The sequence below is a fragment of the Enoplosus armatus genome, chromosome 21 (genome assembly GCF_043641665.1).
Source record: "Enoplosus armatus isolate fEnoArm2 chromosome 21, fEnoArm2.hap1, whole genome shotgun sequence".
Classification (NCBI taxonomy): Eukaryota; Metazoa; Chordata; class Actinopteri; order Centrarchiformes; family Enoplosidae; genus Enoplosus; species Enoplosus armatus.
Genome location: NC_092200.1, coordinates 1,725,101 through 1,743,694, shown reverse-complemented (window position 1 = coordinate 1,743,694; position 18,594 = coordinate 1,725,101). Strand labels below are relative to the sequence as shown.

The following is an 18,594-nucleotide window of genomic DNA, read 5'->3' as shown; positions in this document are numbered from 1 at the left end:
AAATCAAGCCCCATTTTGAAAAATGTTTTCAATATTGTAGTTGAGTTATTGATCCGTGCAGCTTTTAACATAATGTTTTAACCATTTATAACAGAAAGGGGGGGGGGGGGGGTGCTGAGACCTTTATGGCATGTGCACAAACACATATTTAAAGTTCAACACACACACACACACACACAGTCGGAGGTGCATCAACATGGCGGCTACCAGCAGCAGAGGAAACCAAGCTTACAAACACAAACACACACACACACAGAGCTGGAAACACAAAAGGAACAAGCAGAAATGAACGCTAAACTAATTTAATGGAAAACACACACACACACACACACAGTTGGTAGTGCATCGACATGGCTACCACCAGCAGGGAATGCTAGGCTAATGGAATGATGAATATCAGCTATGTGGCGCAGTGTATTCCAGGAAAATCAACCCCCTCGGCAGCTATTTCCTCAGAGTCGGGTCGAGCCATATTTCTCGCTAACTGCTCTGATGACAGCAGAGTCTTTCTGAGAGGAAGCTGGGTCAATGATGATTAAAGCCAGACCTCCACCTTTTCAGTTGTATTTTCTTGTCACATTACAGGTCGAATAAAGACTGGAGTTGTTTTCCTGTTGTAATGGGAGCACAGCTTCTTGGCACTGAAGGAATTTCTCCTTGAAAACAGCAGGTACGTGAGCCAGAGGCTGAAAGGGATTTGAGGTTATCGCAGGTGTATAAATTAGCGTGCTAGCGATGAAAACACAGCGTTTCAATTGAATTTGAGTTTGTATCAACGTGTGTCGGCCGCTCCAGTGGAGAGAAAACGCTTCGACCATAAAAACAAATGCTTTTTGTATGAATGCTTTGTTCATGTTGCGTTTAAAGTAACTCTGCAAGAAACAACAACCACACGATTCTGTTTGACGTCCATGTTTGCATATTGTTCGTCTCTCCGGTTTGATACGTTACTCTGCCGCCATTTCCCTCATTTCTGCCATTTCAGGGTCCATGAACGCACCGTGCTCTAATAAAGAAAACGTTTATCTGTAAGTTGAACAGAAACAAAAGTTTGCTTTGAAGGAAATCTCAAAACTGAAAGTATTTCAAACTGTAATATTCTTTATATTAAGTATTTGTTTTCAACTTTATTTTATTTCTTCCATTTTTGTTTTGTTCCTTTTCTTAAGATCAACTGTGTTGTGTGTAAAGTGCTCTATAGTTTATCGTTATGACAACTGGAACAGGTGGAGAGGGACAGGGAAAGCTCTCATTTTGCCAGTCCATCTACAGTCTGTCCCGATCCTCACCTGCAGGACGGTCGTGAACATTGGGTAGCGACCAAAACAATGAGATCACACACACAAGCAGCCAAAACTCCTTTCACGGGTCTGCGTTCAGTTCCACCTGAACTGATCAGGATGCCGACTGGACTCCTGGCTCCTCCCTGTGGAGGTTTTCCGGGCACGTCCACCTGGGATGCGACCCAGAACGCACTGGTATCATAAATCCCATCTGGCCTGGGAACGACTCGGGACCCCCAGGGGGAGCTGAAGGACACGAGTGGAGAGAAGGACGTCTGGGCTACTTTGCTTGGCCTGCTGCTACCAAAACCCAGAGGAGGCAGGAGGATGGACGGATGTGTGGAAGGATGACGAATGCTCGGAGAGCTCAATAATACAGACGTAAGATTGTGGTTTGACTGTAGCTCCAGTTTGTGCCTCTATTTCCTCTAATTTGAGATTTTTGCACTGGTGATTACACTCCAGTCATAGAAATAAGCTGCTCATTTTGTCAAAAAATAAAGTTAAACCAGCCAGGTGTTTGAATGCTTTTCCCAAACCCCTCAAGACCGCTCCATCCTGCCCATATTGGAAATATTCCATCAAGTGTGCAGTGAAGTAGATTTTTAAACCGTGTTATCAGGTGCTTCTTCTTTCTTTTTGGCTCAAGGAAGAAAGATGCACCTTGTGAAATGAGTTAAAATTCTACTTCACTGTATTCAGAAGGGAATATTTCCAACATGGGCATTAAAAAAAAAGTCTTTGAGGATTTTGGACATGCTTTCAAAAACATGTTTGGTGCTTTTTGTATTCTGTTTATTTTTCAGGGAAATATTGGCTTAAGTAGTTCAGTGACTGGAACACACGCGTCAATGCCAAAGTCTCGAATGTAAAACTGATGATGAAATGACAGGTACAAAGTGGGACTAAGATTCTCTACTTTTAAACCACATTAAAGCAGCGCAGATTCAGGATAAATAAACCAAGTGGGACTGCTTGGACGCTGTCCTGGTAAATCAGCATTCCTTTCAGCAGGAGAAACGGGAGATTCAGGCTCCTGCCCTCTGGGATCCCGCGGCTCCTAACAGCCTCGTATCACTTCCTCTCAGCGCAGAACGACTTCCTCCCAGTGACCTCACGGGTCACATGCTGCATGCCAGCGAGCTCCCGTAACGAGAGCCCCTAACGACGGCCGCTAATTAGCATCCCTAACGAGGCAGCCCGTCGGGCCGGCTGTCATTCCCTATCGTTGCTGCGTGCTGGCCGTGTGGTTGGCATGTTGCAGGCATGTCAGCAGAATACTGACGGGTCACGTGACAAACTGCACGCACATATTTTATAGGTCACATCTTTTGATATCACTATTAATATTTTATATTCCTCTATTCATATAAACACTGTTTATAACAGAATATTTACTGACTGGCTGCATTTAAAGTTATTGCATTTTCACTCTCTCCTTTTTGTCCAGGCAGTTTCAGACTAATTAAAAGCATTACAGCTGAACCCGGCCGTGATTGGCTCCACTCACTAAAGAACAACTGAAATCCCTCCAGTTAGTGGGTTTCCACTCAGCAGGTTTACCTCGTTTGAATTGGAGCACAATTGGAGTTTTTCTATCATTCAGTTTTTATGTTTCATTCCAGATCTGACATGAAATTACCTGCAGAACATCAGCCTCACCGTGAGCCAGAGGAAATAAAAGAAGTGGTTGGAAAATGGAAAAATACAGAACTTATAAATCTTATTATCTTATTTGTTTCGAGTTTAGACTTTTGAGGTGATACAACATGCAAAATAAAACCTGGGGAGCTTTCTGAAGCAGCTCAGCCGGACTATCCTCACTGCAATGTATATTTACAGTAAAATAATTCAGGTTTCACACACTACGTATTTATTATTTTGGAAGGAGCCGAAGGGCCACAAAGGCAGCGCTGTTGTACAACTTTAACTGCCCAAAACATGAACCTCAACTTTACCTTCAGTCAAACTCATTTGGCAGCAGCAACTATAAGATTTCAGCTGAAATGCTGCAGCGCCACCAGCGGCACTGGTACACGAGATCAGACTGTTCGTGATCTCAGGATCTGGCTTTGCTCGCTAGAGCTAGACCGTCAAAAGCAAATGTCAGAGCAACATTTCAAGTGGGCATTATTCGGATAAATCAAGCACATATTGAAACTTCATTTATCATTAATCACTAGTTAAATGTAGACTTTGAACTGGGACATGTGGTACTTGGACCTCGAGTACAGACACATCCAGTCCTCTAAGCACTCAACGCAAGCTGATAAATCACACGGACCTCTCCAGATACACTCCTCATCATCCTCAGCACTGCTTTCCTCACATCCACATTCATCGCTTTTTTTTTAAAACCCAGACCTTTGTTTGCTCCGTGACCCCGCCCCTCAGGCAAGCGGCGTTCCTCACACGGGCAGATGCGGACGGATAAAGCGAACAGTGCGGCCGAGCAGATGCTGCCAGACTGCTTAGCCGTGCCAACACGCCGTCTCCTGAGGCGAGCCGAGGCCATGATGCAGCAAAATGCAGAAATACCTGGAGTGAGCGCTCTGCCGCTGTCAGGCACACAGATACCGTCTCAGTTTGTAAAGACCCTCCAGCTCATTTTGATAACATGAAGGTTTGCCATTGTGTGCTGCGTCCTCAGGCTTTGACTCGGTAATCAACTTCCAGCTGACACAAGAAACTAGCTCCAGCACTTCTCTCTACTGCTTTGTCGTATAAACTCACTTTTAGAGCATCATCTCCTCTGTCACTACAGCTGTTTTGGGATCGTTGGTTTGTTAAATTAGGTTTTATAACCAAGCTAACATTTATACTAGACGTCTGAGGCTAACCGTTAATTATTGTCGGGATAACTGTTATGAATCGATGTCCGGTGATCTGCTCAGTAACGGCCAGTCAATGTAGACGGGATTAAGAATGGGGACGTCAACTTCCTGTGCCAGAGCCTCAAAGATAGCAACAGAAAAATGGCAACAAGTGTGGATGAAACGGCTTAATATTTAGTATATTTCTACGGCTGACTTGACAAACGTGAACCGTTCCACCACAGCTTCAGTTAATGGGGAATGACGTCTCCGGGACAGATACGTTACTCGTCCTTGGTCAGGACAAAGTAACTCCCCCTCCCAAACAGAACATCCTAACATGAGCACAACGTCAGACTGAATAATGGAGTGAAAGCAAAAGGACAAATCAGTCTGATTAACTTCTTCTAAACAGATATCCGTCACTCCGACTGCGTGTGATGTGGCCGAACGTTCCCAAAACAAACGTACTGCAGTTGGCTAATAAAGCGCCCGCGATTGTGTCTGTGCAGCTGGTTGTAGGAGTCGCAGTATGTCAGTGTGTGTGTCAGCGTGGGTTAGCTCAGTGACCTTTGCCCTCAGGCTCGGCGAATCAGCATCATGCGTGAGCAGAGCAGCTTCAGCACAGGAAGCAAACAACACTGTGATCAACATCACTGTCATCACTACTCGCTCTCTCATCTTTCTCTCTCTCTCTTTCATCCTCCAGCAGCCTCTCTCTCTCTCTCTCTCTCTCTCTCTCTCTCTCTCTGTTGACTCACTTTGACTCAATGAGAGAAAATCTTTCACAATCTCAAAACCAACATGACGAACATTCACGTCACTGAAAGTTGGTCCACGTTGAACGCTCTGACACAGAATGGCACCAAACGTTTTATTGTGGAGGGTTGAAGGGTAAAAGTGGAGAGTTTTATATAAATATGCAACAAACATTAGCAATAAAAAGGTTGATCCACAGACTGTATATAAAGATGGCCGACTCGTCTCCACAGACTGTATATAAAGATGGCCGACTCGTCTCCACCACAGACTGTATATAAAGATGGCCGACTCGTCTCCACCACAGACTGTATATAAAGATGGCCGACTCGTCTCCACAGACTGTATATAAAGATGGCCGACTCGTCTCCACCACAGACTGTATATAAAGATGGCCGACTCGTCTCCACAGACTGTATATAAAGATGGCTGACTCGTCTCCACCACAGACTGTATATAAAGATGGCCGACGCGTCTCCACAGACTGTATATAAAGATGGCCGACGCGTCTCCACAGACTGTATATAAAGATGGCCGACGCGTCTCCACAGACTGTTGAGGTTAAAGAACAATCGTGGTCATATTAGGACACATGAAGCAAGCAGCAGTCTCTGGTGTCAAAGTCATTACCATCCACCTCAGTCTCCTCCCTTAGAGGCTTGGAGGCAATATAACAAGAACACAGTACTTCTGTTCGAGATCCTCGTCAGGTGTAAACATATGTCACCTCAGGCATCTGAATGAACAACCAATGGTGTCATTCTTCTGGTGTGGACACTCTGTTTCTCACATCGTAAAGCCCCCAAAAATATCTATATTTTGGGGTCAATTACACGGATGGGGACAGTTTTCTTGACAACTAAAGGTTATTAACAGGCGTGATCACATTCATCTGATGAGCAGCGTTTAGATGAAGGTGATTTTAGAGTGATTGAAGGAGTTTGGCTGCAAAGTGCTGAGGTTTAATTGACCTCTTCTGCTCTGCGAGCCTCCAACTCAGCAGCTCTTCTTCTTCTTCTTCTTCTTCTTCTTCTTCTTCTGTACAGGAGTCCGTCTCTTTGTCTGTCTGTTACATTCCACTTCTCTCTTCGCACCCCTTCATTCTTTACAGCCCTCTTTGTTCCCTTGTTTTTCTCCTCATCTCTTCATCCTCATTTATCTTCCCTTGTACTTTATCATTACCTGCTTTTTACCCTCTTTCTTTAATTTTGTTGCTTTCTTACTTTCTTTCTGCCTATTTTAATCCATTCATTTTTGTCTTTTCTCTTGTTTTCCTCCTCTTCTCTCTATCCATTTACCCCCCCCCCCCCTTCCCTCCATCTATCCAATCAATGCTCTCCTTCTCTCTATAGAGATTGTAAGACCTTCTGCTTTCCTGTTTTTGGCTGCCCCATCTGTCTCTCTCTCTTTATCCTCTCACCTTATCTCATTTTATCTCTCTTCTCTCCCCCCTTTTTCTTCTTTCCCATCTATTCACATCCCATTATTTCTCTCCGTTATCTGCTTCACTCTCCTATGCCCTCGCTCCATCCTCCCATCCTTCTGTTCTTCCTCTCCCTCCTCCTCTTCCTCCTGTCTCCTCTAATACCCATCCGTCCATCTACTTTCTCATTTATCTTCCTCCCTCTGTCTGTATCTTCTCTTCCTTTTTCTCTTTTGCCCATCCTCCTTTCTGTTTCACCTCTTCTGAACCTCCTCTCCTTTCTCTTCTTCTTCTGACTCTCCCTGTAGCGTGTTTCCTTCACCGAGATACGCGTCGCTTAGCTTCCTGACTGTCCTGTTAGCCTGCTAGCTATGTGTTTGCATCTTTAGACAGGTTTCACATGGCATGGTCAGCTAGCTTCAGGCTAACTCAGGCTAACTGTTTCCCCAGAGGCACCACTACTTTGAGTTGGATGACTTTTTTTACACACACACACACACACACACACACACTGTTGTATTGTCATGTTTGTGTCTCATTCAGAGTCTGTCAGCGTCCTGCTCTCAGCGTGGATGGTCAGCACAGATGCTAGTCCTTTCTGACATGTCACACAACACTGCAGTACGTGGCACCGGCAGCAATATTCAAACCGATGATGAGACACAGCACAGCTTCTTTTTGCAGCAGGAAGCTCAGCCAAAACACACACTACAATGATTTAAATGAGACAGAAGAGAGACGCAGGCTGGAGTTTTAGGAGCTGATTTACTGAATCTACCACACATTGGTCAGAGCCGCAAACACTTTAAATTCAGACGTGATATAAATGGGTTTTAAATGAGAATTCAGAAAGCCCAAACCAGGAGATTTCTATTGGTTCTTAAACCCTAAAGCATGTTGGTGTAGGAAACGGTTGCATTAAAGGGGTACTCCAGTATGGAGCCCCCGAAGTCTTGACATATAGATGTGGTTTTTTTTTTTTTTTTTTTTTTTAAATTGTACGCACAAGTTAATGTCTTGTGTGCACAAAAAATTACATTTTTGAGGGCTCCATACTTCAGTTTAGTAGTTGGTAAACATGGAGGACTTGAGAGACTCTTTAAAAAACAAAAGACACTGACACAACAGGGGCTTAGTTCCTTGTGTGGGATATGCATATATATATATATATATATATATATATATATATATATATATATATATTTGTAGTCTTCAAGCCCAAGCCAAGATGTAACCCTGATGACATCACTGTGACATCATCAAGGTAATTTTCTCACACTTGACAAAGACAAAGAGACATTATACAACTGTCTTTACAGGCTGAGCAGCTCTCAACAAAACCATTAAACTGGTCTTAGCGGGTAAAATCACTGAAGTGCATCTCAACAATATTTGTGTCCTTCATCATTTATCAGGGAGACTTTTGACAAAAGTTTCTCCATCAGCTTTGCTAACTAAGTAGCACTGATCAACCTGAATGACGAGTAGTTTATTATCAGTTTCAGCATCATTTAGCCAAGAAAACTTTATTTGGTCTCCAGCCACTCAGATTTCACCCAACAAAGAAGAAATCTTCTGCTTTCAGATCAGCTCTACCTCTGAGAAAAATATTTGCAGAACTAAAGACTCAACCTGCTGTTTGTTTGGAACCTCGCGAAGCCAAATCTGTTTCCATCTTTACTCTGTTTGCATTTTCAAACAGCTCCAAACAGGCAGCAGTTTGGTTCTCAGTTGTTATCAGACTCGGACGAATAGAAATCTGAATGTTGACGTGGTTATTGAAGGTTATAAGTGACAAGCCGCCATGTTGGATGAGTGACAGGAAAATAAAGAGACAGTGATGTTCTCGCCTCTTCCAAAACAAAAGCTTTTCACACTTGTGTTTCTTAGCTGCGAGCTAATCATCACCTCAGGACACAGAAAGCCCAAAGATATTTATCTTGAAACTATTTCACTGTTCACACTTGTAGATATTAAACAAAGGCTTATAGTAAGCTCTGGGCCAGTTGAGGGTCTTACCCCAGGGCTGATGGATGATGGTGGTGTGAGAAGCCCCGGGGAAAAGTTTAGTTTCTGCCCAAACTGACCCCGGTAGGACCCAACAGGATCCAGGCCTAGTTTTGACGTGCCCTCTGCAAGTTGAGATGGTTTCAGGTGTTTGGGTGAGGACAGAATTTCAGGACGCAGAGTTCTCTGTCAGAGGGTTTAAATCATCCTGAAGGAGGACGAAAACAGGACCATAGCAGGGGTTTTATAAACATAATGCATAACGCCACGTCTCCAAAGACCTGTTTGACTAGCCACCAAAACCTAAACATTTCTTTTATTCATTCAAAAGAAACATAATCCGGATGGAGACCAAAATCTTCATTACATTATTGAAAGAGCTTCGCTGCACTCCTCTAACACTGTCAGCCAATTTCACACATTCTTCTTCCTCGTCAAAACCTGGCACCTACATTACCCACAATGCAACTCGACCATTGACAGCTCGGTCTGAGATTCGGGTGTGTTATGCTAGTAGCGGCTAATGTAGCCTGCAGCAGCTACAGAGGTCTGTCTTGTAGTCTTCAGCCTCAACTGATGGCTTGAGGACGTTTGTCAGACTTGACACAGCTCCTTCCAAAGCGTCATCATTTCCTCAACATGTTTAATTCAAGAAATGACCACAGTCACATGATCCTTTTCACAATGAACTCACGGATTGTCCTCTGAGTTTGACCTCCCGACCACAAAGCTCACAAACGCCACACATTTCAGAATCCGTCCCTTCGACAAGCTCCACCAACTTCAGCTGGGAGGTGGGTCCAGCTCAAACACCCACAGCCACCTCCACCTCCACCTTTTCCCAGCTTCCAGCCAAACATGAAGAGAAAGAGTCCACTCACCCTGCGTCGCTGCCGTTCCCACAGATTAAGGCATCCTTGGCCCCCTCCACCTTGTAGAAGTTGTCTGGAAAAAAAGATAAAATGACATTTTTACATGTCGGGGTGTTTCAGGTAAGTTCAGGTGACCCTTCCGGCTTAGTGTTCAGCTCCGTCTGTGCTACTGCAGGATCTATAAACTCATCAAACTCAGCTCCTGCGTTTTGGCTGGTTAGACACCGAGCAGGAGGCCATAAAACAAAAACCATTACAGGAACCACGGTTTGCTGAGCATCTATTCAACACTTAAATCTGACCACAAGCCAAGTACATTAATACACTTTACCGTCATCACATGGGGTACTTCAAGCACTTCTCCACCCCAAACACACAAAAGTATCAGACACGAGCTTTTAATGCACTTCAGCAGGAAGAAAACAAGTGCGCCTTAACTTTTGTTGTGGTTTGTGGATACAGTATTTATTCGGAGGATGGGAATAAATGTATTTAACCAGCCCTGCTACAAAGAGTCGGACGATGGGGGGATTTTAGTGTTTTACTCGAGGACACAGCCAATAGAGAAATCAGTGATTTAGATAATCTACTTCAACTCTGATCTGATGACGTTGTGATGACACATGGACTACACGGTTAAGGGTTTGGTCACTTGGTCAACTCTGGATCGACATACATTTAACAGAATCGCTGTGATTCACCCACAAAGGCAAAGTGAATGAATGTGGCGACCTTTGAGAGAACAGAGACCAGCTGAGTCAAAAATGGAGGAGCGTCTTTCCCACAAACGTAAATGTCACCATCACCACCAGCCACCAAGGATGTGGTGCCATTAAAGCTGCGGCTTCCCGGCTTCTCTGCGGTGGAGTTATTAACTAAACCGTCATCATCACTGACTGGAACGACAGACTATGACAATAAGTCCCAGTTTGTAAAAGAAACGTCTTCAAAGTTACTTTGGAGTCTGATACAGATTGTAGAAAGTGATTGCAGACACCTGTTGTGATTTCCACAGGTGTATTCTTCATAGTGAAAAGCTGTTCCTCGGTGAGTCAACCTTACATAACAGAGATGGGGAACCTGACAGATGGTGGATCTCTGCATCAGAAGTAACGTTTGAACAGAAACAGTGACCTTAAATGATGGTTGACATTTTCATCCATTCGCCTTACGGGAACTCAGGGTACTTATCTTTTATTCAACACACAATTCGGACCACATGCATTTAACTCCAGTCATTATGACCGATTACATGGCATTCCAATAGAAAAATGGGCGTCATGTTCTTATCGCACTTCATTAAATGTACTCAGGGAAACAAAAGAAGCCGCTGCACCCGGCGAACAAAGTTTAAGCACTTTTCAGTAAAACCTCAGCTTGTCAGAGAGAAACAAAGCATTTCAACATTTCAAAGTCCACAAAGAAAATCAAAGCTTTGTTCTTCTTCTTCTTCTTCTTCCCTTTATTGTTGCGGTACACGTGCAAAGTTTTCCCCTTCTGACAAACAAAACCGGTTCTGTGGTGCTTCTGTTGGGCTCTGACCGCGTCTGACCGCCGCTGCACCAAAGGCACTTAAGCTTTTTAGGAGCGCAGCCATTCATTTGTTATCGAGTGCATCTGGGAGGCTGCATCCCCGCTCGCCAACAAAAACTTCTGAGGTCTGGAGAGCTTTTGTTCACAAGCTCAAAGTAACCAGCAACCCTTTACGCAGCACTGAGATTAGTCACTGAGGCATTTTATCCCCAGACAAAGCAGATACGAACAGTCTACTTAAAGTCATTACCTGCAAATTCAGGTTTCCAGAACTCCCCCCAAATAAATGCATATTAGCCAACGGACTGACATTTAATAAAGGTTTTTTCAGAGCGACCCCCGTCTGAGAAGATTTTACAGAGCTGCAGAAACTTGGAAAATTGTCTCTACAGGATATCGAGAGAGTGGGCTTAATTTCATTTCTTTTCAGACTCAAAACAGCAAAAGACTAAATACACCTCCACCCTCCCCTCGAGCATTTTCATCTGCAAGAGATACATTTACATGATGAAAGTCTGCAGGTACGACAGAGAGTTATTGGCCAAAGTGAAATACACTGAGACGCTGTTAATCTTGTTAATCTGCCCTCCATTCATCAACCATTCATGCACTTGTGTCACAGCGGCAGAAGGTGGACAAAACCACGACGGAATCTGTATTATTGAGTATTTAACTTTAAGTAAAGAAAAGAGTGGATCAAATGAGATGAACAGCAGCCACTAAAGTTGACTGTGTTTCTGTGTATCTGAGAGGGAAAGTTCACTCTGGACCAAATCATTTGCAGATAAAGATAAAAAGTGAAAGACTGCGAGATGTGTTTAAGAAACAGCTACTGAGCTGAGATTAGTTTGTCAAAACGTATAAGCGTATCTTCACCGGCTGCTTTATTATTCAGAACATGTAACGATGTTGAACTGCCGCACTTTCTGTGATCCTAAAGTCCTGAAACACAGCGAATATATCAGGCTAAGAAACTCTTTACTCAGTATACTGTCTTATTTTCGGTTTTTGGACTTTGTAACATCTGTCCAAAAACCAACTAACTCTGATGTTTATTAATGTGCACTGTCGCAGAAATAACTAAAGTATATGTGATAAAGAATGTGGGTCTGTGCAGCAACATGTCACAATAACTACAGGCCACGAACGGGACAAAATGTACATTTGTTCATAAGAAAACGCCAGAGAACGTCCACACAGACAGAAAGGTGAAGGTGCAGTGGAGTGAAGGAGAAATGTGCTGTCAGCGCTAAGAAATAAGAGCGTGGTTTAATGTGCATCTTATGTGTCAGTGTGATGTTCACCTCCAGCTTCTTCTCTGCATTAATGGTTCTGAAATCCTTTTTTGAGTATTTATATATCAAAATGCCTCTTGTTTTGATAACTCATCCTGCACTCTGAACCCACCACTTATACATACTTCTACATCATTACACACAGTCCGGAAGCTAAAGACGCTCTAACTGCCGTTTCGCTGCCTTTAAGACGATGTTTTTGATTTTAAAAACGCTTAAGGGAACATTTAAGGGTAAAATCAGGCTCAAGGGGTTATTGCCAGGTGTCAGCAGGGAAGTAATCTGCATGCACGCACACTGACGATGAACTGATTCAGCATGAAGAATGAACAAGTTTCTGCTTCCTGTATGAAACCGGTAATATCAGCTCCATCTGGAAATGGACTGAACATGATGTCTGTTGATATTCACTTATTGAATCCGCCAACAAGAAGCGCCGGGGACGACTGCTGCTGTCAGCCGGCTCTGACCAGACAGAACCAACACGGCATGATGGGAAATGTTTAGCACGGCGAACATCCGCCATTGATCTCCCACTGAGGGCTGTTTTCAGAGCAGCCGAACGGGACGAGCTTTAACGCCGCAGCTCAGCTCTCGGGTTTCACGGCAGCTTTTAGAGGTCGATACGGGAGCCTGCAGGGGACATTTGTTTGATGTGATGGATGGCAAACCCAACTGGAAATGAATAAATAGAAGGTACATTAGCAAGAAGCAGCATGTCCCGACAAAACCCCATTACTGTAAGCTCAAAGTTGTGGTTTCACCCTTCAACAGAAGTACGGGCTGTAACACTGCTTGTGTCTGGTCAGTGCAGGCCTCCCTCTCTTCTTCAGGCTTACTTGAAATAATTGCACATCTGTTTTTGGATAATGAGGGAGTCTGATTATGCCGGAGTGTATTTTTAAGGGGACATCTCTCCTCTTGTTGCTGGTGTGTGAATCTACGTCCACTGCTCCTAACCTGAAAGAACTAACTGGAAAAAAAAGAGTAAGGTTTGCTTTTAAATCTGAGCTCGAAACGTGTCTGTGCTTCGGTGGCTTTTAGTTTATTTGTATGGATGAAAAGAAAAATACTAAATGAAAGAGTCATAATGGTTTTTTAAAGAGTCAGAGGGCGTCACAGCCTCCCGAGAAACTCCCAAAAACTGGTAGAAGGAGAGAATTAAATCGTATTAATTCTGCAGGTGAATTAAAGACGTCATGAGTATAAAAACGTCTTTATTTGTATGAAGTGATGCTTTACGTGTGTGTATTTACAGTTTCTCCTCTGTGCAATGAACCAGACTTTCTTTCATATCAGATAAAAGAAGTAAAGACAGAAGGAGAAAAAAGAAAACCTGCGACAAGAAAAGAGAAAGCAGAGAGAGGACAACACGAGAAGACATGAGAGAAAAAGGAAAAGGGACACAAGATAAAGAACAAGAAATCAAAGATGTGAAAATGAACTAAAAACAGAAAAACTAATGACACGAAACATAAGAAAGAATCGATTTCTCGTGAGTTAAATGTAATGTCCTGCTGAACGTAGATTATCGTTAATAATCAATAATTGTCATTAATAATATGAACGTGTGCAGTGACACACGGGCGGTCCAGTGTTTCGGTTCCGTGAAGAAAAAAAGACGACGTGCAGCTCAGGTTTCATCTGACAGCAGCGTTAAGTGTTTCCTTAACCCTGACCTCGACCTGTGTGTGTGTGTGTGTGTGTGTGTGCTGCATGTATGTGCTTATATGTACTGTGTGTGTGTGTGTGTGTGTGTGTGTGTGTGTGCTGCATGTATGTGCTTATATGTACTGTGTGTGTGTGTGTGTGACGTATATTATGTTCTCTGGTCAACATGCCTGACATGTCAAATAGTGTATACAACTGACCTCACATGACCTCTGTGTGTCTGTGTGTGTGTGTGTGTGTGTGTGTGTGTGTGTGTGTGTGTGTTCCAGCTGAACTGCTTGTACACACATCACACCCCTGAAAACGTGCATGTGGTGTGTGTGTGTGTGTGTGTGTGTGTGTGTGTGTGTGTGTGTGTGTGTGTGTCTTTATTGACGTCAGTTGTAACTACGGTGACAACCTGGCATTGTCCAGTCCATTTAGGAAACACCAGTCACCACTGCAGCATGACACACACACACACACACACACACACACACACACACACACACTCTACAGAACATACTAGAAGCCCGTCTTGTTCTGCTCTGCTGTCTCTCTGCTTTTGATGTTAGAAATGTTTTATTCTTATTATTATTTTACTGACAACAACAGTTGCTGAGGTCGTGAATCTAAATTCCCCCGGCGGTGAAATGTTGTATTATTATAATTTTTCACATCTTCGGTATCTGTTTAATGGTCAAATCACGACACACACACACACACACACACACACACACACACACACACACACACACACCAGTTGTTTCCTGAGTGGGTGATTAGCAGTATGCTGGCTGTTTATCACAATAATTGATGGAAAGACTTATCACAGTTAAAGACCGACAAGACATGTTAATATATTTCCGGCGTCAGCAAAGTGTGAGACCAAACCTGAGCTGCCTGAAACATCTGAGACAATCAAAGCCGCTGTACGTCCGAACACCTGGTCTGCAGGGAGACACGCTCAGAGAGTGAGACGTCTCTCCCAACAGAACTACAATACATTCACAGGACGGACATGTGGAAAAACTACGTCCATTACATATAATCCTGAAGAGACACAAAGGAAACTGCAGGATGACGTCATTCATTGACGGTAGCTAGCTAACGTTAGTGTAATAACATTAAGGGTTATCAAAACGTTAAAACGTTTTAAAAATTAGCCGACACCTCGTTATGTAAAACGTAGTCACTGACAAATAGCAGACGAAAGGTTGAATAATAACTTTAAAACGTTGTGTAAAATACAAGCTTTTATAGCGTACGTCTGAAGCGGTGCGTCTGCGGGGACGAAACAAAGCCTGATCCAACGTGAAGGTTGAGCTGGGAGCTAGACCCAAGGTGTGACAGTGAGTTACCCTTCAAACAGAGCGAGTTTCTAAGATGAATTATTTTCAGCAGCGATAAAAGCGATGAGCCATTAGCTCCGATGTCAACGAAGCCGGGCTGAGCTACTCATCATGTTCAAAGCACCAGTTTCGAGTTTGGTTCTCACCCTCGTCGTTGATGAAGTCCTTCAGGGAGGCCCAGGTCTTGTTGTTGCAGTAGAAGGAGGTGTTGGCCGGCAGGCTGGCGTTGACGCAGTGCGCCGAGCTGCGGACGCACTTCTGCCGCAGGTTTCCCATGAAGAGCTGCAGGCCGATGAGGGCGAAGACGCTCAGACAGAAGACGGTGAGGATCATCACGTCGGCCAGCTTCTTCACTGACTGGATCAGAGCGCCAACGATGGTCTTCAGGCCTGCCAGACCGCCGAGGACGCAAGGACGCAGACAGGATTAATATTTAGAGTAATGTTATTGTGGCCGCGAGCTCAAATCAAAACCAGTCTTTGATTAAATAGATCATTTAAATTAATAATTAATTAGCCTCTATTTGATCAAATTAAAGAAACATACATTTAATATACGCTGAACTACTTTAATCAATGGATCAGGGACCATAAAGATGGCAGCCGCCTCCACTTAAAGCATCAATACGCACAATCCAAAATATTTCAGTCCCAAATGGAGTTAAAGCCGATTTTGAATTTGTCAATGAAAAACGTTCAGTTTTTTGTTTTAAAGCAATGTCAGTGTCAGATTATGGAGTCAACACGGAGGGCAGCCATCTTCATGCACCATAATAACAAAGCAGGAAATATAGAAATATAACTCTGCTGTTAGGTGAAAATCTCGTCTCGCCACATGTGGATCAGAGATTCGTTCGTGTTCGTTTGTTAATAATTTGTGAAGGTTTTCATCTGACAGCAGCTTTAAGTTTTTCACTGTGGGAAAAAAAAAAAAGTCACCGTCATCATCATCACCAACAAAACGAAGCAAAACAGGCCACAACACTCACATTAAGATAAACACACACGGTAAAAACAGCAGGAACGAAACACTCAGAACACAGAGGCTGCAGACAAGTTGACGTCCTCGAGGATCCAAACAGAATCAAAGAAACAGCCAGTTTCTCTTCACACTTTTTCATCTCTTGAAAGCACTTTTTGGTTTCAGTGAATTCATTAGAAACAGACACAGTTTCAAATTTGCTCACGATGGTTAATAGATAATAATGATAATAATAATCAGCAGTGTTTCTTGGAAGCGTCTGTAAGCTAATGAACGACTAGTGTGATTATATTTAGCGATGGCTGCAGGTACGACATGCTTTCGACACGTTGCTGCTACTGTGATGTAGTTATAACATGTTGTAGACATTGTTATAACAAGGCCACTAACATGAACGCCTTTTAATCACGTTCTAAAGACGTGTTAATAACGCTGTTAGCGCTGCATGCTAACATGCACAGTGGAAACATACAGAGGCTAGCCAGCAACAGGTTCAGTTCCACATGTGGAAGCGTGATGAGGACGACTGGTCGTTTAAAGTTCCAATCTACGTATAGAATTGGGCTCCATCTTGGATCGTTCCTGTTGTTCCTGTTTCGCCTCCGTTAGCGACGGGCAGTGTGATAATCATTATCAGCAGGGTTCCCCGTGTTCAGCACTGTTGCGGTCACCGGTTGAGATGACAAACATCACCAGCAGCAGATTATATCAGCTGAAGCTAATTAGCGCTAATTCTGAAAGGAACTTGATGAAGTACCAGAATTAAACTGCAGGCAGGTGTTTGTTCTCTGTCAGTATAACTTTCATTCATAACATTTTATATCAGGACAGCCAGTGTTTGAATCAGGTAATAAGTTGTGTCCCAGCGGCTGCAGTGTAGTCAGTTTAATAATGGATCAGAATGATTCGATTGGGTTCAGATTTGATAAAATGCTACTGAACCACAGTCTTTTTGTTTTCTGATGCTGTTTAAACTTTATGTCAGTAATGTTTGCAGTAAATCAGGCGTATAGTTTAGTTGACAAACTCAATGACACGTGAATTTAGTGTCTGTCTGGAGTTGTTTTGCGTAAAGTTGCTGTTTGCTAAGCCTCTGATGTCCACTCACACCCAACTATCAGGAAGACTTCAGTGCTTCTTTCTGCATACTACCTACAGGTATGTGTACTTTATCAGAGTATATGTCAGAGAGGAGATGGGATAGTACTCAGTAGGCAGTATGCAGGATGAGATTTCAAACACAGCCACTGATTTAGTGCTTCCAGCAGGCTCCGGCCAGGAGGGGTGCGTTTGATATTCACTCCCCTGCGTTCGCTTCCTCACCTGGGATGACAGAGATGGTTTTGAGCGCTCGCAGCACCCTGAACGTCCTTAAGGCTGACACATTACCGAGGTCCACAAACTCAGTCACATATCTGCAACAAGCCGGGAGACAGAAGCACAAGAACAGACACACACAGAGGGGTATGACCAACACTGAGCAACAACGAGCCGACACAGAGGGAAAGAGAAATGGAGATACAGAGAGAGATACAGTAGAAGACAGGCCAGGTCGGGCGGCAACAGTGGAGGTTCGAGCCCGAGACAGTGACTATTAAGAAGGGGAAATCAGATGGTCACGCCTGCTCACATGGATATAAACTGGAGACGAGGTTCAGCCTCATCAATAACAATTTAGTAGCTAATATAAGGGCTGTTTAGTAACTTGTAAACGTATTTTTGGGTGGGGCTGCAATTAACATTTATTTTAACCATCAATTACCCTGATTAACCCATTAATTCTTTGGTCTACTGTCTATAAAATAGTGAAAAATACGTCACAAGCTCCCAGAGTTGACGTCTATACATTTCTTGTTTCGCTTTGTTCCAAAAGGTTTGTGTTTACTGTGACTGAAAACTGTTGACTGGTAAACAATAACTATTGTTTGCTTAGCATCCAATCTGCCTGCAATGTGCTAATTAGCAAAGTTATGCTACATACAAACCACAAGGTTAAAATGTACCTGTGCAATATATAATATATAACGCTACCTAAAACAAACCGTACGTAACTAAAAAGTGTAACTAACTGAAAGTTGTCTGTCATAGCAACAGTAACTAGGGGGCGGTGCTTAGGATCAGCCAATTACTCACCTTCACAGCAGTAGCTGAAGAGGGCTCAAATCCCAAAATATTAGCTAGTTACCCAAACAACAAACCGCTGCCAGTGATTCTAAATCAGACATCTCCAGTTGAGGATCATGTGTTCAGCTTTTACATATCTGACTTTTCCTTCTTTTCTGTGTCGTCAGTTCAGATCAGGTGATTACACCGGTGACCCCTGATTGGGCAGAGAGTGGGAAGTGGGCGGGGGCTGGTGCTGCAAGACACGGCAGACATGGGACGAACAAGAGAGGACGTTCACGACGACGTAACGATGACGTCACGATGACGAGTGTTTGTTTTTTTTCCTGTCCCTTGTCGCCCCCTGGTGGTGGTGAGGCCTTACCTGGGATGACTGAGATAGTTTTCAGGGCTCTCAGCACTCTAAAGGTTCTCAGCGCCTGCAGGTTCCCTACTTTGATAAACTCTGTTAACAGCCTGTAGGGGGCAGTGTGGTGGTTGTCAACATACAACAAAAGAAGAA

General features: G+C 43.5%; 1 protein-coding gene across 1 annotated transcript in view; it reads right to left on the bottom strand.

Moving 5' to 3' along the window:
- Nucleotides 1–18,594, bottom strand: part of LOC139303967 (sodium channel protein type 5 subunit alpha-like) — a 124,192-nt gene that overhangs the window by 85,466 nt on the left and 20,132 nt on the right. Inside the window, exons 6-8 of the mRNA XM_070927784.1 lie at nt 17,292–17,383; nt 15,134–15,376; nt 9,167–9,230 (exon numbers count right to left, since the gene is read on the bottom strand). Coding sequence (XP_070783885.1) covers nt 9,167–9,230; nt 15,134–15,376; nt 17,292–17,383 — 399 coding nt within the window. The remainder of the gene's footprint in view (nt 1–9,166; nt 9,231–15,133; nt 15,377–17,291; nt 17,384–18,594) is intronic.